This window comes from Fukomys damarensis, unplaced genomic scaffold (genome assembly GCF_012274545.1).
Source record: "Fukomys damarensis isolate Sample0158 unplaced genomic scaffold, DMR_v1.0_HiC HiC_scaffold_16, whole genome shotgun sequence".
Classification (NCBI taxonomy): Eukaryota; Metazoa; Chordata; class Mammalia; order Rodentia; family Bathyergidae; genus Fukomys; species Fukomys damarensis.
In genome coordinates, this window is record NW_022900928.1 from 45,559,779 (window position 1) to 45,584,979 (window position 25,201).

At 35.5% G+C, this 25,201-nt stretch overlaps 1 protein-coding gene across 2 annotated transcripts; it reads left to right on the top strand.

The window, feature by feature from the left end:
- The first annotated feature begins 11 nt into the window (after nucleotides 1-11).
- Nucleotides 12-25,201, top strand: Kdm4d (lysine demethylase 4D). 2 transcript variants are annotated; one of them, XM_033764293.1, is made up of 4 exons: nucleotides 12-83; nucleotides 225-455; nucleotides 1,973-2,064; nucleotides 22,776-25,201. In XM_033764293.1, exon 4 carries the CDS (start codon nucleotides 23,102-23,104, stop codon nucleotides 24,671-24,673), a length of 1,572 nt encoding a protein of 523 aa, XP_033620184.1. In that variant the 5' UTR covers nucleotides 12-83; nucleotides 225-455; nucleotides 1,973-2,064; nucleotides 22,776-23,101; the 3' UTR covers nucleotides 24,674-25,201. The 2 variants fall into 2 exon arrangements, with proteins under 2 accessions (XP_033620184.1, XP_010631954.3); XM_010633652.3 differs by lacking the exons at nucleotides 12-83; nucleotides 1,973-2,064 and having other exon boundaries at nucleotides 98-455.

Sequence of the window (25,201 nt, forward strand, 5' to 3'; positions counted from 1 at the left end):
CAAAACCCAGGCGCCTTCTCGTTTTCAGAGGTGGAGGCCACGACCAATCCGCAGAGGCCTTGGTGGAAGTCGGCGTGACGACAGTAAGGGGCGGGGCCGAAGCAGCCCAGGGGGCGGGTGTTTGAAATCTGTGCCTTAGAGTAGACCCTAAATATCATTTTATACCTTGGAGAACCAATTACTTAATGTCTCTTCCGTCTTTTCCTTTCCCGACCCCCTCCCAGACTCCTCCATTCCGGTTCTGCGTGGATGGGAAGCCCCGGGTAGCCGACACCACGTCCCCGGCTAGGATTACTCCAAACTGTTTAAATTCATCGGCTCCTGCTTCCATCCTTTCTCCTGAGGTAGACCCAACAAGCCTAGGGAGTTGGGCTACGGAAAAACTAGTGTTTTCATTTAATTGGATATGAAGAAAGAACAAATATGTTACGGGGGCAACCACGATCTTTATAAAGGTACCATTCCTGCAAAAATATTAGACTTCAAAGCAAAGGTTGTCGTATTGTTTGTAAAATTTTTATTTTTATTAAAAAAGCGTTTAGTGTTAACTGGGAGGGGACATGTCATTATTAGCGTTGACGACCTTGAACGTTTAGTACGGTGGGCCCAACTGCCAGGAGCGCGAGATGGAATTAAAATGGCTACTCAAGCGTTAGGTGAAGTTTTAATGAGGCATCGAAAAGTGAGGGCGCGGGGCGGGGGTCACCAGTGCTCTCTCCTCTCATCCTAAAGCTCGCTGCGGGCAGGGCTTAGTTTGTTTTGGTATCTTATCACACAGGTGGGCCTGAGTTAGATGCTTAATAAGTAATTGTTAAATAAAAATCCAGCTTTTCCAACTTAGTTTCATATATCAGGTTCTCATAAAATTTAACATATAAGTATTTTTCTCAAGTTATTTCTTTGAAAAATTTAAATTAAGAAAGAAAAGTAAAAAAAGTCACTTCTCAAAGTTCAAGATGCAAATGTAGATTTCTCTTAGGGAAGGTATTCCTACCCCTCCCTATTTTAAACATTTTAAAGGATTCTACCATCATACTAGTAACTCAAACCAAATCCCGAGACATCTACCAAAATTTCTTTCTCTTCACTTTTCTGATCCTGTTCATTTGCAAGTCTTGACAGTTTTTTCAAAAGTTACCCTAAATGCCATTCTATGGCATCACCTTCATCTGAACTGTAATCCTCTTCCACTTACAATTGCTCTCATGCTTCTCCCTACTTCTTTTGTCCTACAGTTTTGCGTGTAGCTGTGGAAGTCATCTTTCAAAATTATCAATTTGATGAGGTTATATTCCTTTTTCATACTCTGCTGCGCTGAGAAAAAAAGTCACATTTTTAATGTGACCTGAGGTCCCACGGAGTCTGGGTCCTGCTTTATCCTAGACTTGGCTTCTAATCAGTTAGTCTTACATACTAACCTCTAGATGTAGTCAAGTTGGTATTTCTTATGTTTAAAGGAGTTTATGCTAGGTTTTCTTTGTTGTCTCTGCCCCAAGATAACTCTACTGTCATCCTTCAAGTCTCAGCTCAGATACTGCAGGTACTTAAGGTTTTCCCTAACATCTCTATTTGCACCCCCAGGGACACCATCACATCACCCCGTTTTAAATTTTCATAGTTATAAACACTACCTAGGTGTTTTATGTTTGTTTCATTTCCTTCTTTTTGGTCTGAGAGGTTACAAAGCAAGACCATTAGAAAGAGACCTAGCCTGTGTTGGTTCTAGATTCCAGTTTAGACCTTTCCTAGCTGTGTAAACTGTAGGCAAGTTATTTTCCTTTTCTGTGCCCACAATTTGCTCATATTACAATGAGGATAATTCTAGTCCCACTTCATAATGTTACTCTAAGGATTAAGTAAATTAATACTTGTAAAGTGCTTAGAATTGTCTCAGCATCAGTATTTGGTGAATAAATGTTAGTTATCATTATTAATGTTATTTTTATTATTATTGTCTATCTTCCTGTATTAGAACATAAGTTCCAGGAAAGCAGGAACCTTGTCTCTTGTTCACTGGTGTATCCTCTGCATATAGAACAGTGTCTGGCACAAAATAGGTGCTGAGTAAGTATTTGTTGAATGAATAAGTGAATGACTGAATGAATTATGCACTGTGAAAAAAGAATAGAGTAACAATGGCAAGACGACACGGTTATAAAAAAAAAATCCAGTTGTATATTCTAAATGTCTTTATCAACCCCAAGTTGAGTCACCCCAATCCATTTAACTACCAAATCTTTTGACTGCCAACTGTAATCAAATAAGCTCCCAATAATTTAATGAACACCAACATGTGATCAATCATTTCACAAAATTTAACTCTTAACTAAAACGTGTGAAAATATTAATTAAAAAAATCTAAAGTTGTAACTTAAATGATCTGAAAGTACTAATAAGAAAATGCAATTACAAAACCTTTGATTAAGCAGTTTGAAAATATTTTTTAAAAAGGAATCAAATGTTGAAAAATTTACTGAAAACGTAATTCATCCTATCAGCTAACCTAGCTGGCAAAGATCATATAAACTTTCATAAATTGTTATTTTAAACCTATCATTGCAAAGATCTAGTTGGACCCTTAATTATGCTTGCCAATTTGCTCATGTTCACTAATTGTTTATCTTCCCCCTCTGCAATAATAGTATCTACATTCCCCTCTTTCTTCAACTGTATGTATCTCTTCCACCTCTTTTTCCTTTCTCCTCTTTTTGAGAGTAGAAGATAGTTTGACTTCCTTGGGATAAGAGAAGCTCTTAATGATTCCTCCACACCCTTCTCAGTGTATCTGTGAAGTGGCCTTTGGCTCTGGCTACATCCTCAGCTTTGTATGTTTTCCTAGAGACGAGGTCATTCCAAACCCTTCCCCGGTGCTGTGCGTCCTAACTCCTCCAGCCTTGTTAGTGACTGGCATCCTGCCATATTTCCTATTCCTCAAAATCTACGAAACCACCATTTTTTTTAGATCATTCTTGCCATCCTTTGAACATGGTGTGAAATATTTTAACCTTGAAAATGCTCCTTTCTTTTAATATGAGAAGGGTAGTATTTTATTTCAATGTGAAAAGGATGTTATATGTAATAATTGTGATTGTAAAACCAGCTATTCTTGTGGAAGGAAGTAATATATTCTGTCATCAGAGTTTACACATAAAATACCCCAAAAGGGAAAAAAATCATAAAAAGAAAATTTTGAGAAACTTTGGTACCTAGGGTTTGGAAAGATGTTTAATCAAGACAGATATCTGAGTCTTAAAATAAGGACTTTAAAACACCTATTTAAAAATTTTATCCAGACGTTTTTCTACCTTTCTTATCTTCTACTTCTCTTTCCTTTCAGTCTTTTGTCACTTCTTTCTTTCTTTCTTTCTTTCTTTTTTTTTCTGTTTCCTGGATTGAGATTGTAAATCCCTCTCAGTGAAGGGTAGTCTCACAATCTTGTGAGATCTGAGGGCTAAAAATTTTTAGAAATAAAATTAATTTTATATCAGAGGATGTCAAAAGCAAAGCTGAAAGCTAAATGCTAGATTAGCAGATATGTTTTGTAATGTGTATAATATGGAAAAGGTTATTATTGCTATTAATAGTAAAATGCATAATATAAAAATACAAACAACCCAATAAAATAAGGCATACTCTATTCAGAAAAAGCAACTCCAAAACAACAGTAGACAATAAATATGAAGGAGGAAAATGAAATTAACAATGAATTACACCATTTGATGGGTAACAATTTAAAAAATTAATATTGTAGGGTGAGATTGTAAGAAAAGGACATTTAGTCAGATAATGAGGCATTGGCTCCCATTACCTTTACAGTAAGAACCAAAGTACAGTACTCAAATGGCCTCCAAGGTTTTGTGTGTTTAGCCTTCCCCTTGCCTCTTTAACTCATTACTTGCTTGTACCTTTCAAGGCTACATTCTTTCCTGGTGTTGTTTGGAGGTATATGACTGTGTCTATCCTAGAGGCCTTGAATTAGCTATCTTCTTTACCAAGAACTCTCTTCCTTCTCTTATTTGTCATTGTTCAAATGGGACCAGCCAACCCTTACAGCCTTATTTAAAATTGCAGCTGTTCTGACCTTTTGTACCCTAAAATCCTATACTCATGTTTCTTTCTTCCATTGCTCTTTTTTCTTTACATGGCATACATAAATCATTTCCCATGATCTTATATCATTTGATAATGCTACATTAGTTTTGTTTCTCTACCCCTTCCATGCAGAATATAAGTTTTACCTTGGCAAGGATCTTTGTTTGCTCAGTAGTGTAGGACAAGTATCTGAAACAATGCCTGACACCAACAGTTGCCCAGTAAAAATTTTACATATGAGAGAATAAATGAATGGGTGGGTGGATGGATGGATGAATGAATGAGTTTTTATCAGGAAAAATGTTCTGATGTATAAAGTCATTACCTTTATTATATTTTAAAGAGAAAACATTACTTACATTCTGAAATCCTGATTTCAAATGAAGATATGACAAGACCCCCAAAAAATCATTTCTATTTGGGAGAAAATCACTAAATAAATCATGTGAGGGTTGGGGTTTTAGTTCAGTGATGCCACTGCCTGCTTTGCAAGCACAAGGACCCAAGTTTGATTCCCAGTACCAAAAAAAAAAAAAAATCGTGATGATTAGACTTTCTATATATCATCAAAATTCTAATTAAGTTACTCAGTCTAGTTACAACTCTACTCCAGTCTCTTTCCATTTCTACCAAGTGGAATCACTTACCTCAATTTTAGTAAACTCCCTTATTTATGTTACTAACCCACAAAAGGTAAACATTTTATTTAAAAATATTTGAGGCTTTTAATACAAAATAGGGAAAGAAACCTCCAATGCTCTCAAGTCAGAAATCACATTTTAAAATAAAGTAATATAAATAATGAATATGCTTTGAAATTTTAATCTCAAAATATATTTTCTAATATAAAGAACTAGTGCTTTAATATGTTGTTGCAAGTAAGAAAAATAGAGAAATAAAGAGAAGTGGCTTCTAACAGCCTGTGTAGGACATGTCATTCACTAGAATACTGACACAGTTATAACTTAAAGATGTCTGTCTAACCTAACCACAGGACCATCTCATTAGTGGGCCAGACTATTATTACTAACATAATTAGAAATAAACATATTAAAACAGTTAAAAAACTAAAGCATGGAAAATGAAAAGGTAAAAAATGACATGCCAGGCAAATTATAAACAAAAATTTTATGTAGCAATGTTATAAAAATATTTTTTATATTGAATAACATTAGTAGGGACAAAAGGTATATCTTATTATATCACACATATTCACTGGAAAATATTACAGTCATGAACATTTTTGCAGATAACCACATAGCTGGGAAAATATGAAGCAGAAAGAAATTATAAGAGAGAGCTGACCAATCTGTGATTGTGGTGGGAATTTTTTTTAACATAAATTCATCTTGGTAGATAATGCCATTGCTGTTATATATATGTTATATGTGTGCATATAGGTGTGTATTATGTATATGTGCTCATTGTATTTTTATATGCATGTGACATCCTACAGCCAAAATAGAACTGCACTATTTTCAGTGACCTTTGAACATTTACCAAAGCCAATCAAATATAAAGACCCCAAATAAATTCCAATAAATGCCTGTGTATATATTTCTAAATCATACTTAGTCTTGCCAATTTTGGAACCTTAAGAGTTTTAAATGTTTATATAAATGAATCATATATATTATTGTGTTTTGCATTTTTCCTCTCAATATGTGTTATGGGTAGCTGTGGCATGCTATATAGAATTTCATTGTGTAAAAATGTGCACTACATGAATTCTATCAATTATATTTCTATTATGGTGGTATTGCAAATAATGCCACTAAATGTATAGAGGTATATTATGTGTGCACTTTGTATATATATTAATATATGTATTCACATATATCTATAAATATATTTAACATTTAAATATATAAATATATTTGTAGATATGTTTATATGCATATATATTTATATATTGCATAAGCATGATAGAAACTCTCCCAATTCTATAATCTTTCCACACTTTGTCCAACTTTTCATTTTCATCTCATCCGGCAGTATATAGGTATGCCATTAAAAAGCCAGGCATGGTGGTGCACGCCTGTAATCCTGGCACTTGGGAGGCTGAGACACAAGAATCACTGCAAGTTTGAGTCCAGCCTTGGCAGCATAGTGAGTTCAAGGCTAGCTTGAACCACATTAATAAGACCCTGTCTCAAAAAAAAAAAAATCATTTAAATTTTAATTTATATTTCCTTCCTTGATTGGTAATTTATATGCTTATTGTATATTTAAATTTCTTTTGTGAAGTGCTTTTCTATCAAATTTTCTTTTAATGTATTTCTATGAGTTTTTAATACATTGGATATATATTCTCTAGTACTTGTGTTGCATGTATAATTTTGCAGTTCTTGGCTTCTCCTTTTGGAATACTTTTATAATGATTTTTTTATCTTGTGGGTTGGTGATTAAATATGGCCTTGGGCATGCTAGGCAAAGCGCTCTACCCCTGGCCTGATACTAACTGTGATATATAAAAATATTTCATTTTATTTTAGGGTAGTTGAAACTTATGAATCTTATCTTTTGTGCTTAGTGTATGATATTTCTTGATTGAAAATGTCCCTACTTTGAGGTCATAAAGATTTTCTCAAATATTTTCTTCACAAGGTTTCTTAGGCTTTCCACAACTACACCAGAAATTCATTTTCGTACATGATGTAATGACAGCATTTGAAATCTGGCTGAACTGTCTTTAATGTCATTTCTCTTTTATAAGAGTGCTTTTACAGTTCCTGGTCTTTTTAACTTTAGTATAAAATTTAGGAGCCATTTGTCAGGTTCCACAAAAATACTTTTGTTTTGTTTTGGTTTTGGTTTTTTGAGACACGGTCTCACTATGTAGTTGAGACTGACCTGGAACTCACTATGTAGCTCAGGCTGGTCTCGATCTCACAGTGATCCTCCTGCCTCAGCCTCCCGAGTGCTGGGATTACAGGTGTGTGCCACCACGCCCGGCCACTTTTGGTATTTTAATGAAGATAACATTGAATATATAGATTAAGAAGAATTGACATTTTTACAATGTTGTCTCCAAATGTACTAGCAGGTTATATACTGTTGTATTAATTTAGGTCATCGTTAAATATTTTAAAGTATATTTAATATATTAGTCATCATAGAAATGTTTTAGTTTTAGGTGCCACTTAGTGTTTAATGATACTGTAAATGGCATCTTTCTTAAATTTTGTGTTGATATTGTATAGAAGTAGTATTGAGTTTTAAAATAGATATTTTAAATTCAGAGAACTTGCCAAACTATCTTGTTAATTCAAACAGTTTGCGCGTCTACTCTTCATCTTCACACATACAATCATATCTGCTAATAATGACAACTTTGTTTCTTTTCAGTCTTTTTCCCCTTCCTTCTTCTTTTTTCTCTGCCTTATATTGGTGAGGACTTTCAAGACATTGTTGAATAAAAATGTTGATCGCAGGCATCTTTTTCTTTTTTCTAAACTACAAAGGAAAACTTTTAATTTTTCACTTTTGTGATTTTGGTAGATGTGCTTTATTACTATTAAAGTTTTTTTAGTTTGCTGAAGAAATGATTGATTTTATCAATTTTTTCTGCATCTGAGATTCCCTTTTAATCTCTTATAATATATTTTACTGCATTAATTTATCATTTCTTAGTTTTAAATTTTTCAGCTATCCTTTCATAACTGGAATACATCTGGATCATGATGCATATGTTACTGGAATTAGTTTACTCAAATTTTATTTAGGAATTTTGTATCTCTATTCATAAAGAGAAATCTGCTTCTCTTTCTCACTGTTCTTACGGAGGATTTATATAATTTGTATTATGAGTTAGGAAGTATTCTTTCTTTTTCTGACATTTTCAATCAATAAATAATATAAACTAAGCACAAAGGACAAAATTAGTAAGTTCAACTACCCTAAAATGGTGCTGCAGAAACTTGTCTAAGATTGGATTTACATCTCCCTCAAAGGTTCACCTAAAGCCTAGTTTTAGGGGAAGAATTGGATGACTACTTCAGTTTCCTTTTTGGTTAAGGATGGATTTAATGTACTATATCTTTGTATCAGTTTTGCTGTTATATTTTTCTAAAAATTTATTTCAATCAATATGTATTTACATAAAGTTTCATACTATATTTTCCTTTTTAGTTTTCTGCAGCATCTGTAGGGATAGTTCTTTTATCTTTCCTTATATTGGTTATTTATGTCTTTTATATTGTTCTTCACCATTTTTACTAAAGATTTTTCAATTTTATTAGAATTAAAAAGAAAACTTTTGGGTTTGTTTGTTCACTATGTTACATTGGCTTTGCATTTCATCAGTTTCTGGCCTTATTCTTTCCTTCTACTTTCTTCACTTTTTTTTTTTCTAATTTCCTCAGATGTTCATTTATTTTTCTAGCCATCTTCCCTTTCTTAAATATTTATTTAAGGCTTTAAATTTATCTTTTAGTACTGTTTATCAGTATCTTGTAAGATTTTAAATGTAGTGTTTTTACTCTCACTTAGATCAAAGTATTTCCCAATGTGTTTTTTGTTTCATTTCATTAAATGTATTTTTAATTTTGTAAGGCTACAAGTTATCTATTTTGTTATTAATTTCTAACTATTGTGTTATGATGATCACTATTTTAACTCTTTTTCATAAAAACTTGTTTTATAGCCACAGTTTTAGGGTTAATTTTCTAAAGTTTTTATACTTGAAATTATATTCTACAGTGTGAAAGTACAGAGAGTTGTATTTTCTATTGCTTTTTAACTGACATTTTAGTAGCGTTCTGGTTTATGTCTATCATTCTTGGGTCCCTTTACTCTCAAAAAATTTCTCAGATTAGATGATAAGTGATAAGATGTATTCTAATGTTAAAGTTTAGAACCACTCATATTAAAATGTAAAATGAGTGTAAAATTCTTACTGTCTCAGCGAACATTCAGTGTTTTACTAAAGATCATATCTAGTTATTTAGGGCTTTCATTCCTGCCCAGCTCCAAAATAGAATAAGAAGTATGAGTTGCAGAAAGGGGAGAGATACAGTTTTTTGGGTTTCATTTTTCTAGAGAATATAGCAATCTGCATGGAAAATTCTAGAATGAATGTTCAAACTAGTATTTAAGTATACACATGAAGATCTGAATAAAGGGACAAATACACCAGTTAATGAATGGGAACACTCACTAAGAGCTATGGAAATCTTCCTCAAATTCTTCTTTACTTTCAATGTAATTCTAATTCAAATCAGAGGATTTTTATAGAACTTGACAGATTTATTCTAAAATAAATGCTGAAGTTTATAAATCTAGTCGAATTCTGAAAAAGGCTGTAGAGACTATTACCCCAACTATCAATGCTAAAATATAAAATTATAGTAATTAAATGAGTGTAACATTGTCACAGAATATACAAATAAATGATTGGGCCTGATGAAGAGTTTAGGAAGAGATCTGTTACATTATAACTTAGCATATGAAAGAGGAGGATTCCCACTCAAGGGGGAAAATGGTAATAGACAACTGAACTTCTAAAATAGCCAAAACCAAAAATAGTGATCCTTGCCCCCCAACAGCAATGCAGTGTTTCAAATGAGTGAAACCAAATAAAAATAAAAAAGAAAATAATTGTAAGAAGATACAATTTTTGTGACCTCAAAGCAGTGGGTTACAAATTGGACATAGAGAAAGAGTCCTAATAAAAATGCTTAACAAATTTGATTACACTTAATTAGAAAAATATTTGTGACTGTAAATGGAGATGGTGGGCTGGAATAACCTATTTGCGAAAATACAAGAGATACAGAATTAGTATCCCAAACACTTAAAAATCTTTTATGAATCAGTAGAAGAAGTTTTAAAAGGCAACCTAACAAAAAACAATTAAAAGATAATTGGTGAGTCACAGATCTGAAATCTAGAAAAGGTCAGTAAATCAATGAAAAGGTATTTGACATCACCACTCAATAGGCCACCTTATAATGATGTTAATAATAAAATAATAAAAGGATATAAATTAACCAAACTGCCAAAAACCAAAAAGCTGACATTGATTGCACCTAGAGTTATAGAGAAACAAGCTCTCCTACTGTATTGCTTATGTTTTAGGGTAGCCAGTAGGTAGAGCAATTTGACATTACCTAGTAAAATACAGAATTTAGTTTCTATGTTACTTGCCAAATTATCTAATGTAGATAATCATATATAAGCACAAAGACATATCGGTATTGTTTGTAATAGGATGCACTGGAAGTAATGTTAAATCCCACCAAGAGATATACATTAATAAAATACATTCTTAAAATATATACGTACACACATATATGTATATATACATATATGGGAACTTATTAAAACTATTAAAGTTGAATTTTAAAATTGCAGTAAAAGATCAGATTTTCATATTATTTATATAAAATTAAAATAGCAGATTCACAACATAGCACTCTATTATAGACACACACACACACACACACACACACACACACACAAATACAAATGAAAAACTATCCAGAAATGGAAATGTACCAAATTCATGGTTGTCTTTACCAATGGGAAGGGAAAAAGAGAAAGTGGCTTGGGATTTGGAATATAAATGGAATATATACTTCATCTGAGATATTTATTTCTTCTACTTAAAAGTAGCTAGAGAATCAGGCAAGTAAAATAATGCATCCAGGTTGGTAGGGAAGGAATAAAATCATTTCTATTGACAGATAACATGACCTTACATATTAAAAATTATAAGAAACTAAAAAACTAATAAAACCCAAGAAAATTCATCAGGGTTTCAAATTCAAGGTCAGTTTACAAAAATCAGTGAATTCTATGCACTAGTAAAAGTCTGAATGAAATTAAGGAAATGTCTATTCACAATATTGTCAAAAAGAATAAAATGTTTGGGGAAAATTTAATAAAATCCAAGACTTATACTCTAGAAAGTACAAAATGTTAAAAGCTAAAGCTAAATAAAAGATACTTGGTGTTCATGGGGCAGAAGACTAATGTTAAGATTATAATACTCCCCAAGTTGATATACAAAAAAAAAATTTTTTTGTTTTTGTTTTTTTGAGACAGGGTCTCACTATGTAGGTGAGACTGACCTGGAACTCACTCTGTAGCCCAGGCTAGTCTCACAGAGATCCTCCTGCCTCAGCCTCCCGAGTACTGGGATTACAGGTGTGCACCACCATGCCCAGCTTGATATACAAATTTAGAGTAATCCTTCTTACAATATCTGCTGTTTTCCTCCTGTCGGAAATTAAAACTTGATTCTAAAATTCATGTGGAAACATAAAAGACCCATTACAGCCAAAAATAATCTTGAAAAAGAACAATATGGAGGACTTTACATTTTCCTGTTTAAAAACTTGCTACCAAACTATGATAATTACAATACTAGTACAGTATGAAAATAGACATAGGGGCTGGGGATTTGGCTCAGTGGTTCTGCCTCCTGCCTTGCAACCGCAAGGACCTGAGTTTGATCCCTGGTACCCCCCCAAAAAAGTACACATAGGCTCAAGACAATATGTTGAAAGTCCAAAATAAACTCTTACATTTTTGTGAATTGATTTTCAACAAAAGTTTCAAGACAATTCAGTAGCAGAAAATAATCTTCAAGTGGTGCCATTGGATATCCACGTGCAAAAAAATGAATTTGGGTCCTTACACAAAAATTAAGCAAAATTTGATTATAGATTTAAATATAAGCTAAACTATAAAAACTTTAGGGGAAACTGGGCGTGGTGGCACATGCTTGTAATCCCAGCACTCAGGAGGCTGAGGCAGGAGGATCACTTTGAATTTGAGACCAGCCTGGGCTACATAGTGAGTTGCAGGTCAGTCTCGACTATGTAGTGAGACCCTGTCTCAAAAACCAAAAACAAAAAACAAAAAAAAAGATGCTCAGTATCATTAAGGAAATGTAAATCAAAATCAGTAATTATGACTTCATAATCACAAGAATTACTATACTTTTTAGACAATAATAAGTATTGGTGAGAATGTCAGAGAATTGGAGCTCTATTTTATGGTGATAATAGAGTAAAAAACGTTGGAGTTACTTTGGAAAAGTGTAGCATGAAATGTAAACAACTCAAATGTCCATTAACTGGTCAATGAATATGTGCTATAACCATAGAATATTATTCTGCAATAAAAAGAAACAAAATACTGATGCATCCTACAACATAAGTGAACTTCAAAAAAATGCTGAAAGAAGCCAGACATCAAATATCACATTTTATATTATTCCATTTATATTGAATATTAAGAATAGGCAAATTGATAGTGGTAGAAAGTAGATTAGTGGTTGCCTGGATGTGAAGGTGGAAATGGGCTGTGACTGCATATGGGAACAAAGTCCTTTCTGGAGTGATGGAAACATTCTAAAATTAGGTTGTGGTGATGCATGCACAGCTTTGTAAGTATATTGAAAACCATTCAAGTGTACACTTAAAATGGATGAATTTTGTGTTATGTGAATTATATCAATAAAGTTGTTCAAAAAACTACTTGAAGCAAATATGAAATATAAAGTCTCAATTCTCACTGATTGGAATGAAGGATTTTATTATAGGTTCTAATTTCTTTTTTTTTAATATTTATCTAAACAGAACTCAGGCATCATAGGTTTCTGGGCCCCAGTTTCAAATTAGATAAATGTCTAAACTTAGTCTTTGTTAGATTCTTAGCCTCAGTTACTGATAGGTGTCTCTAGCCCCAAAGGAAATGATTAGAGCCTTATTAAAGTGTTCTCTGTGAAGCTTACTATTATGCCTGGCAAATCCAGCTCTTTCAGGCCTGGTTCTTAAAGACAAATCAAGTATAACAATAATTAATATTACTAGAGAAAGGAGAAAAATCTACAGCCATGGGAAACATTTTTACAATCTGTAATAAAAAGGATATTCAGAAAACAAGAATAATTGCTGGAAATTAAAAATAATTGATAGGATGGAAGGGGTGAAGGGAGGGCAAGGGTATGGGGGAAAAATGAGAACTAAGATCTGTCATGTAAGTGTACAAGATCCCATGATGAATGTATCTGTACTGTATACTTAAAAAGTACCAATAAACTGAATAAAAAAGAAAAAAATTGATAGGTTTGGCAAATAACAGAACAAAGTGTTTGAAACTAAGAGAAAAAAGATATTTCAAAGACCAGTCAAAAAGTTTGATATCCAACTAATTGTATGTACATATGTACAACAATAGAGAAAGAAATAGAAGAGAACTGAAGGTGGAATGGAAAAGCATACATAAAAATAATTAAACCAATTTCACAGCAAGGAAGATACTGGTTTCTACTTTAGAAGAGAAAACAGATGGTATAAGAAAGATCAGAAAACAGACTGGTTTTGGATTTGAGAAGATAGAATTCAATAAAGGCATGTCTCCACAATTCTGAAAGAAAAGCATGAGAGTAGAACAAAGATATTTTCAGATGTGCAAAATCTAATAAACAGCTGTGTGGGCACTCAATAAGTTTAAAATTTCCTTTTTATATTTGAGAAAATGTCCTCATTATGAGCCCTACCATACCAAAGTTGAAGCTAGAACTCAAGTTTTCCAGCATCTAAGAAAAGGCATAGTTATGTTCTAAACAGATTATGACCTAGGAGGCTCTCCCAGTCAGACACATCCATGAAAGACCTCAACTGAAGAAATTGAAGGAAGTGGATTTTGCATAGGATCTGCTTTTGGAGAAGGGTGGTAGGAAACTGAGCTTTCAGAGGCAGAAGTGGCATAGATTCTGGTTGAAAATGTCTTTGGTGCTTCAATGTGAGGAGATAATGTGAATATCTCCACAGCCATTGTTAGATAAGTTGGATATGATTCCTGGCTGTACAATCTTCAAACCCTACTCTGGACCTTTTGGAGATTCTGTGAGCTACTTCATCTTCTAATGGAGCTTTCAAAGATACTCCTGATGGCTGTGCTTTATCAACACAAATGAGTAAACAAGAAAGAAACTGAGATGGAGGGGATTGAGAGATCTAACATAATAGGGAAAAGTAATCCTCTGGATTATGATGGATATAAATATATTGGGATGCAGGCTGTGCAACAACCTCAAGACTAACCAGTCCGGAGTCAAGAAAGCTCCAGGAAAAATACTTTTGAGGAGTAAAACCTGCTTTAGTACTTGTTGTGTTTTATGCATTTAGGAGATTTAAATTGCTGGGAATGAATCAATATATATAAAACAAAACCAATGAAAGAAGGCAATTTTCAGATATAGGATAATATTTGTACAAGTGGCAATGTAATTACAGCACATGACAAGAAGCAGCTGTGACATTCTATGTGGTAAAAATTCAGGTTTTTAACTAAAATTTTGAAACAGCTATATGAAAGGGTCAGAGGTAGTCTATGTTTATTGGGATAGGAGAAGAAAATGCATGTCTTTTATAGCTTGACTGACTGCTCTGTCTAAAATTGAAAAGTCTAAAAACATGGGAAGAACATAACAGGAAAAACTGCTAGAATGCATGATGATTGAATGTGAGGAATAGACATGATGGAGGGGAAATCAGACAGGGTTCTTTTAGTTACATACTACAGAATTAACTAGTTTAAGCCAAGGGGATTGTTATTTAAATATTGAGTAGTTTACAGAATCTCTGGGATAGTCCAAGAACCAGGATACATGCCACTCAAGAAATGTCGGGTGGGAGATTTAGCTCAGTGGTTCTGCCACCTGCCTTGCGGCAAGGACCTGAGTTCAATTCCTGGTACCAAAAAAAAAAAAAAAAAAAAAAAAAAAAGGTACTTATAGTTTATTGACAATTCAAGGCAGGATATATTAGTTATTGCTTTCATCGGCTGTATATCTTATGGAAGACATTTGGCTCCTGCCTTTTTGCTACCACATACCACTATACTGCCGTAATATCCATACAACAGTTAAAAGTAAATAGAGGTGACTCAAATAAGGTAAATAATTCCATGCTCAATTTATTTTATCTTTCATTTTATTGTATATGTCACAGTGACTCCTAATATGGCACTTAAGTCTCTGGATTTAAAGGCCAAATCCCAACTTCAGGATTTATGCTACTTATACTTGATGCTTCCTGCCATGCATCTTTCAGCTCTATGGCCACACACCTTCTGGATGTGCCTAAATAATGAATGCACACAAAAGTTTGGCATTTGTAGGCACAAAGGGTACAGCAAAAGTCATCCTTTTACCTTTTCTATGCTGTGAAGCTAATCAAGAAAGGAATATTGAAGCTTGTGGGGCAGAGACAGGCAGATGTCTTGGAGAAAGAAACAAAAACATCTCCTGGGAGATATTTATTATCTTAGATAAGTGCCCAGTAGAGATTAAAGCTGCCTCTCAAATACATTCTGGAGAGCTTCCACCTCAACAATTCATATTAAGTACCAAGTAAATGGCCCAGGCAAACAGTGCTGCCCACAGAGTACAGAGGGCAGAATCCTAACTAAGGTATCGGACTGGTAAAGAAAGATTCTTTATGTAGCAAAGCCCCACACTGGTCTGGAAGGCAGGGGTTGTAATTTAAAAGGAAAATGGAGAAAGAAGTTAAGGAAGACAGAATCAGGGCCAATGACTACACATATTCTACAATAGCCCAGAATTTGTATAAGGAGGTGTCAAGAGATACATTTGGGAAAACAGCAATAAAGATGGGAATCATCAATTGTTAGTCATTTTTTACTACTTCCCAAACCTAACTAAATGACAGTAACAGGATTTGTGTTTTAAGAAATAAACATACAAAGTTCAAAAGTAATAAAGGACACAAGGTAGTAGCAAAATTTGGCAGTTGGAAATCATATGAAGAAGCACAAACTGATTGATCAACCTGGAAAGTTGAGTCCTACATTGGCAGGAACAGAAGCCAAGACACGACACAATTCTCTCTATAGAACACAAAAGGCTTAGGAATTCATGGCATTGGGTATCTTTGGAAGTGGCAGTTGGCATGAGGATGAGGATTATTTGTTGAAAGTCTGTCTAAGAACCATATAGAGCCCCAAGTCCTCACTTTCAGCCAATTAAACTGCCATTTTCTGATCCTGGCAAAAGACTGATCTTCATTTTCTACTGTGAGTGGGAAGGTAGTCTCTTGGAGTGGAAATGCCAGGAACTATTGAGAGTGTGGTCACCATGGGGGAAGCAAGCTAAGTGAACTCTGAAACTTGGATTCTGGAACTTTTAGGCCTTTTTTTTTCTTTTCCTTTCATGGGGAATCCAGACCTTTTGCCTGTAGGAGAAAGGTCAGACCTGTTGACTATGATCAGCCTTAGAAGTAGCAGCATAGGGGCTTCACCTGGAAAAAAGCCAGATCACTATGCAGGAAAATGTTCTCAAACCCAGTCATGCACCTTTAGCTTCTAATAAGCTTTTATGGTCTGTATTTTTATATACAAACTATACTATATGAACCAAGGACTATCAGACTTTTGAGAAGAGTCTTAAACATGACAGATAAGAGACCAAAAAGAGGAGAGAGCAATTTCAAAGAAACAATAAAACTCCCCAAACCATTGGTATTTTAATATTTTGGGGGCAATTAAGAAATGCACCCATAAAACAAAAACAAGAAAATAAGAAAGAAAAGAAACAAAAAAGCCAAAAGTCACCTAGCAAAAAGCTAAGGGAACAGAAAGGGCACATTAGAAATTTAAAATTTTACAAGAGAAATGAATAGAACAAAATAAAAGTTTTACAAGATAAAGGAAATTTTTCAAAAGAGGAAATTTTCAAAAGATAGGGAGAAAAGATGAAAATTAGAAGTGCAATCTATGAGCAGTCCAATATCCAATTAACATGAGTTATGTACAGAGGAAAAAGAATACAGAAAGAAACCAGAGAAGTAGCTCAAAAATTTTGTATCATCAAAGATTTTGAGGTTAATAAAATTTAAGAACATTGAGACAAAGAACAGTTTACCTATAAAGAACTAGAAAACAGAATATATTCTCCTTATAGCCATTCTTACATCAATACCATGGAGCAATTTTAAAAGTTAATAAACTTACGGGCTGGGGATATAGCTCAGTGGTGCCACTGCCTGCCTCACAAGTGCAAGGACCAGAGTTCCATCCCCAGCACCAAAAAGTTAATAAACTCATTGAAAATCAGAATTAAAAGTACAATAAACATACAAAGGGGGAAAATTAATGTTTATGACCCTCATATGCATAAGTATATTCAGAAACTAAATAATTGAAATATATGTCAAAACATTTTTATTATATTAAGTAAAAATTGAAGAAATATAAATTAAACAAAGTAGCAAGTTGGTGAAAACTGTTAACATTTACCAAAGGGTTTAACATATAAACTATTCATATAATGAGTATGGAAAATAATCCTAAATAGATGAGGAAACATACTAGGATTGTATAAGAGAAAATATGCAAAATGTATAAAGAAATACTTACAATAAAATCCAAGAGGCTAGTGTTCATGAAAAAATAAAAACCTTAGTGATAATTTAAAAAGTGTGAAGTACAACTTGAGCTACACTTTTATATTCACCAAGTGAGTAAAAGTTTCTTCCCCCCACCAAAATAAGGTTCTTCAGGCATGTGTGTTGGTGCATGCCTGTAATTCCTGCACTCCTAGAGGCTAAGGTAGGAGATCACAAATTCAAGCCCAGCCGGGGGCAATCTAGCAACTTGGGAAGACCCTGTCAAAATAAAAAATAAAAAAAAGGCCCTGGAGATGTAGCTCAGTGTGAGGGCCCTGAATTTAATCCAAAGTATTCCAAACAAAAAAAAAGTTTGCTCAAGTTTGCAGGAAAGTTTTCATCTGTGTATTAAAAGATCTTAAAATATTTAATCACACAGTAAAGCAACTTTATAAATTAGGTACTGTAAGTAATTTCATTCAATCAGTATTTTACTAGATATACTATTTTAGGTACTGAAACACAGGATAAATATTTAAGTGTAAGTGATTGGTAGTAATTGTGAAAAAGTAAAAACAAAATAACTGTCTAATGAGGGAATCACTTGTCTCCATAAAATAGTATTTTTCAGCTGTCAAATATTATGGTTATAAATTACTTTCAGTGAGTGATAAATACACTTATTTTTTTCAGTACTGAGGATTAAACCCAGGACCTTTGCACTGAGCTACATCCTCAGCCCTTTAAAAAAATTTTTGAGACAGGGTCTCATTAAGTCACTAAGTTGTTCAGGCTGGGTGCAAATTTGAGATCTTTCTTCAAGCTCCCAGAGTAGCGGGATTACAGGTGTACCACCACAGCCAGCTAAGACTTACTAAATTTTCTAAAGAAAAAATTTCAATACAGCATTTAGATGTTGACTGTCAGAAAAAACAATGACTAGTATTTAAGGCATTTTGCCAACAATTCCCTATTTGAAGTAATAGATTTGGTATATGCTGTATATGTAACTTGAAAGACAAAGGGGCTTTCCTCTACTGCTGCCTTTTAGGTATTATCTGCAGTGAAGGGGCTATTAAGCTTACCCAACTTCATTTCTCATTCTTCCCAGCTTAAAATACACACACACACACACACACACACACACACACACACACACATATACACACACACTCACATGGACACACAAAGAGCAGGGAAGTTTAGGAGGCAATTTTTTTTAAGATGTAGAAGAAATACAGTACTCTTGGTCCAGAAAATCCTTCAAGTTTTTTAATCATTCTGATAGGAAGAAAATACCTTCTTCAATTGTCAGACTGTCAAGTTTCCTTAGATGAAGAATTCCACGTTACCACGGTCACTATAGATAGGGATAAAAAGGATGACTATCTGAAGTGACAGAGTGATTATTCTCTACTGGTAGCTTGTGGTTCCACTTGATGGATGAAAGAAGACAGTCTCACAATAACCATTTTAAACTACAGAGAGAAATGACACATTTGGCTGGAATACTGAAGGCTTAACACTCTTACTGTACTAGGGAGATTTTGAGCGGTTTTGCAGTGAGCAGAGTTACCAGATTATTTTCTTTAGATAGCAACATCTGAAGACTAAATAAGGGGATGTTGCTTCATTCTTGAAATTCTTACATATATAAAAAGGAAAAATGTAGTTTATAAATAAATAGAAAATGCTAAACTGGCCGGGTGTGGTGGCGCACACCTGTAATCCCAGCACTCAGGAGGCTGAGGCAGGAGGATCGCTGTGAGTTCAAGACCAGCCTGGGCTACATAGTGAGTTCCAGGTCAGTCTCAACTACATAGTGAGACCCTGTCTCAAAAAACAAAACAAACAAACAAACAAAAAAAAGAAAATGCTGAACTCAAGGATTATTTTACTCTTTTTTTTTTTTGGTACCAGGAATTGAACTGGGGACCTTCTGCTTTCGAGTTAGGCAGTGGAACCACTGAGCTATACCCCTGGCCTCAAAGATTGTTTTAATTGTATATTCAATATGAAAAGGACTTGTGTGATATTAATAGTATTTTATTATTTCTTGGAGGAAAGACACTCAATATGGTATTTAAGTTTCTGATATTTAATACTCCGAAATTTCCTTTTTTGGTTTTTAGAGCAAATTCTCAGAGGAAAGAGAATGAAACATGTGAATAGATATTACAAAAATTTAGACTATCATGGGATCCTGTGTCACAGACTATATCTGGAGGGAGGGAGATGTCAGTGGTGACTAGGATAACTGTATTATCATTGGCATAAAGAAAGACATAGACAAAATATTAACTTATGGAAAAAAATAACCAATTTGTACTTAGCAGGCTAACTTTCAGGGCCCAGTGGACCATCCAAGATGCAGAAACAAAGCAGAAGTACAGGAGATCTTCAGCATTAGAGAAAGCTCTGTAATAAATAATGCAATAGTAAGAAAAGCCACGAACATAAATAGGATACTTAGTGGAAAAGAAAGAAAATGAAAAAGGATGGGAATTGAGCTTTGGATAAATCTGCATTTATGTGATAGGAAGAGGAGGTGGAAATAAAGAGAAAGGGAAGAGATATTAGTGCCCTAGAGGCCAGAAAGGGGAGCTGTCCCATGAACCAGTGATGTGGAAAGGCACATGGTAACTCCTGGCACAGCATTTGGGTGGCAATGTGATGATCTACTGAGAACAAGTTGAGTAGTAAGATGGGGCAGAATCAGAGGGAGAAAGAGAGGGAGAGAGAAATAAGGAAATGGGTTCATACATGTAAAGATTTATGTTTTTAACACGTTCGGTACAGAAAAGAAGGTGAAAGTTGAAAAAGGACAGAAGCTTAAGTCAGGAAGAAGAGTGATTACTGATGATTTAACGGAGAGAAAAATCATAGTCATCACTTAATTGACCATAGTCTTACGGTTTGTGGAAAGTGCTGATTTAAGTACTTCAATGGGAGATACCAGCCCTGGAAAGAAATATATGTCTCCTCTCCTTTGAGGAAAGCAGGAAGAAAGATGGGGTGAGGCTAAGGAGAGAAGTATGTTCCAGATAGCTTCACTAATCATTTCTCTACTACAAGATTTTCTGAATGCCTACATTATAAAAGGTACTAAGATCCTTTGGAAAACACACCGATGTGCAAGGCAGATCATACCCTCAAAATACTTCCATATGGAAGAAAAAATAGGTACAGCATAACTCGAGATTGAGAGCACAAACTGTTGAGTTAAATATAAATTTCTCTGCACCTTGATTTCGTCCTCAGTAAAATGGGACACTGACAGTACCAACTTCGAGGAATACTTGTGAAGTTTGAATAGGAGTACTATATAGAAAGTACCTAATAAAAGACGTGACAGGGTGGGAGATTTAGCTCAGTGGCGCCACCGCTTGCCTCAAGCCTGAGGTTCTAAGTTACATCCCCAGTAACAAAAACAACAACAAAAAGACATGACAAAATCAAGGGCTAAAAAAGGTGGTTATTATTGTATATAAGGTAGAAGTGCCAAAAGAGAACTATAGGAGATGAAAAAGATAAGGTGTTTTGATGAAGTGATAAAGATAAAGGCCAAGTTCATTTATTTAGAAAAGGGAAGAACTTCAAGAACTGAGAAAGAAGGAATACTTTGGTAGAGAGAATGTGGGGACAGGGAATCAGTGTAAAGTTCAGTACCATAAAGTCAAAATTCACGAAGGTTTTGAGATACCAATTTTAAAAAGCGATTCAATGAACGAATTCCTTAGTTTAAAAATTTGTTCAAAGTATCCTGTTCTCTTTGTAACTTACCTTTGACCTAGTGTGTCAACACACAAAATCATGTATTGTTTTACTCTCCTTCACTACCTTCATGTTATCATTTTTTTTATCTAGGATAGATTTATTTTACTTATTTATTCACTTATTTATTTATTTATTTATATTTTTTTGGTACCAGAGATCAAACTCGGGTCCTTGCACTTGCAAGGCAGGCGGCGGAACCGCTGAGCTAAATCCCTGGACCAGGATAGATTTAATAACCATTATTATGATCATTCTGTTGATTTTCCATAAATCCAATAACACCCAATGTTCCCTTTCTGTATCATCATACTTGCCTGGAAAAAATTCTAACCCTGACTAAACACTGTTTGCTTGTTTCATATCTTTTGGATTGCCCTTCTCAATGAGGAAAAAACACTATCATAGTGGATGTGTCTGTTTAGGGATGCTCCCAGTTTATGCAAGCCATAGGGAGTGCAATATCAGTTAAGGAAATGCATGATCCGGATTCTTTGTTATTTATTCACTACCCCTCCCTCCCTTCAAATTCTATTTTCTAGCTTTTTCAAATGAATATTTTGTTCGCTTATTTTCACTCTTCTTTTTTAATATAATAAAATATTTCTGTTAGTTGTCTTTCATGGTTTTTGTCCAAATTATATTTTAAACTGACATACAGAAGCCTGTGAAAATAACCATAGTTTGATGTTATCACCAGGAGCTATTCTGATGGGCATATAACCAGCACCCAGGTTAAGAGCAGATCATCATTACGTTAGGTCCCTGCTCACAACCTGTCTTTCCCCAAAGGTAACCAGTACTTTGACTCTGAACATAGATTACTTTGTCACCTTTTGATTTTCATATAAGTGGAATCAGGTAATACGTATTCTCTTGAATTTTAACAATTTTGTTCAGTATAATCTTTATAAAATCTATACCTGTATTTTTATATATCTTGTTTATCTTCATTGATATATAGTATTCCATTGTATGAATATAAAGTACTATAATGTACTTGTCATTTGTAATGTTGACGGGCACTTGGGTTTTTTACAGTATTTGGTTAATAGAAATAATGTTGTTAGAAGCATTTTTAGATGTGACTTTCAGTCCATAACCTTATACATTTCCTGGGCATATAGAAGAGTTGAATCATAGCACATGTATATGTTCAAGTTTAGAAGATACTATCCAAATAATAGTTCCCAAGGGGGAAAAAATGAGAATCAAGACATGTCATGCAAAGGAACAAGATCCCAATGATGAATGTAACTGTACCGAATACCTAAAATGTACCAATAAACTCAATGAGAGAAAAAAAAATAGTTTCCAGAGTGATTTATAGTGCTTTGTATTCCTTGTAGTAAGGTATGAGAATTCCTAGTGTTTTGATCCACATCGACATCATCTCTTGAATTGATAATCATGTAAAATTTATCCTTTCTTTTAAATGAGAGTATCTAAAAAAAAAAAATAAATGAGAGTATCTCATTGTGGTGTTTAATTTGTAGTTTCTCAATAACTTTTTCCAAACGTTAATTTTTCAATCTTTATATCTTTCAGATTTTGTTTTAGATACTTCCATGAAAACATACCTTGTATATTTGAGTCATCCACCCAGGTCTGGGTAATTCAGTAGAACTCAAGAGGACAGAACCAGGTACCAACTGAGTGACCATCAGTGTCAGGGCAAAGCTGGTGCCTGGACAATACTCATCAATCAAGAAGCCTAAGAAAGATTATTATTCATTTGCAAAAAGTTGACTGGTAGATCCTGTTGCCTCATACCTATAGAAACTAAAATTAAGAAGTAGAATTTTCCTGCATCCTCTAGAACTATCTAGAACATATCTAAACACCGGGAGGTTGCTTTCTATTAAATCGAAACTATGAAGTCTAAGAACAGATGTGCTGAGAATCCAAGCTGTAGCATAATGATATTTCATCCAACCAAAGAAGAGTTTAATGATTTTGATAAATACATTACTTACATGGAATCCCAGGGTGCACACAGAGCTGGCCTAGCCAAGGTCATTCCTCCCAAGGGGTGGAGAGCCAGAGAGTCCTATGACAACATCAGTGACCTCATAATAGCCACTCCTCTGCAGCAGGTGGTCTCTGGGCAGGCGGGTGTGTTTACGCAATACCATAAAAGGAAGAAAGCCATGACAGTGGGCGAGTACCACCACCTGGCAAATAGTAAAAAGTATCAGACTCCTCCACACCGGAATTTTGAAGATTTGGAGAGAAAATACTGGAAGAATCGCCTCTATGATTCCCCAATTTATGGTGCTGACATCAGCGGTTCCTTGTTTGATGAAAACACAAAGCAGTGGAACCTCGGGTGCCTGGGAACCATTCAGGATCTGTTGGAGCAGGAATGTGGAGTTGTCATCGAGGGAGTCAACACACCCTACCTGTACTTTGGTATGTGGAAGACCACGTTTGCGTGGCACACGGAGGACATGGACCTCTACAGCATCAACTACCTGCACTTTGGGGAGCCCAAAACTTGGTATGCGGTGCCCCCAGAGCATGGCCAGCGCCTGGAGCTCCTGGCCAGGGAGCTTTTCCCAGGCAGCTCCCGGAGCTGTGGGGCTTTCCTGAGGCACAAGGTGGCTCTCATCTCACCCACAGTGCTCAAGGACAATGGGATCCCCTTCAGCTGTGTGACTCAGGAGGCTGGGGAGTTCATGGTGACGTTTCCCTATGGCTACCACGCTGGCTTCAACCATGGCTACAACTGTGCAGAGGCCATCAATTTTGCCACCCCGAGGTGGATCGATTATGGAAAAGTGGCATCTCAGTGCAGCTGTGGGGAGGCGAGGGTCAGCTTTTCCATGGATGCTTTTGTGCGCATCCTGCAACCTGAGAGGTATGAGCTTTGGAAACGGGGTCAAGACCGGGCAGTAGTGGACCACAGGGAGCTCATAGCTCCCCAGAAGCAGGAGCTGATCCCTTGGAAGGATGTCCGTGCAGCCAGGAGAGCTTCACTGGGCCTGAGGCACTTCAGGCTTCGCCAGGCCCTGCAACCCCCTCTGCACGTGGCCTCCCGCAGTGAGATCTGTTGCCGCAGGAATGTGCGTCGGTGTGGGCGTCCTCGTGGATCTGGGCGACCACCTGCCAGAGACACTGCTGCCAGGTCCAGGGCCACAGCGCAAAGCTCCCAAGAGCTCAACAGAGCCCCACCACCCTCCCAGTGTCTGTCTGCTCCGGATACCCACCTGTCACCTGGCAGACTTCGCCGTGGCCGTCCTCCCCGGCGACTAAGCGTTCAGGAGCCGATCCACCAGGCCCTAGCCAAGAGGCGCAGGTCAGTGGTCAAGGAACACACCGCTCTGGATTCAGAGCTTCAGTTGCAACCTGCGCACGGAGCTTTGATGGTCAACCCTGTACCTAAGAGCCCTGGACTACAATATCTTGCTACAGCTTCAGAATGTACCTTGACCTCTGACCGCTAAACTGAGGGGCTGCCTTCATAGCCCACTACTCTGCTCTCTGGACGCTTGCTGAGGCCTGTCATAGGTAACTCACTGAACTTTGAACCACTTTGCAGGACACTGATCCATGCATAAGCAAATGCTCCGGTGATACCTCCAGATGCTGCCCAGCCTGTGGCAATTACTAAATTTGCCATATTTGTCCTTCTTCCGAGACCTTGGGATATTTTTCAGCTCTGGTAACTTATGCATCTCAGCTGAGGGTTCATCCACTGGACACTATGTCTCAGAACTAGGTTCCACTAAGATTGCTGGGAACCTGAACTTTGCTGGTCTCCCATTCACTGGACCAACTGTCGAGGGTGCTGTACTTCCAGGGCTTTAGTTCTCCTTTACTTTCCTTACATTTTCTCCCTCACCCTTACCTATTTTTCTTGCAAACTGAGGCACTTTTGACCAATTAGTTTAATAGAGTCACAGAAAGGTTTGACCTTTGTAAGTTATTGATATATTTAAAATGTGTTGTTACCAAGTATTCATAAATAAATT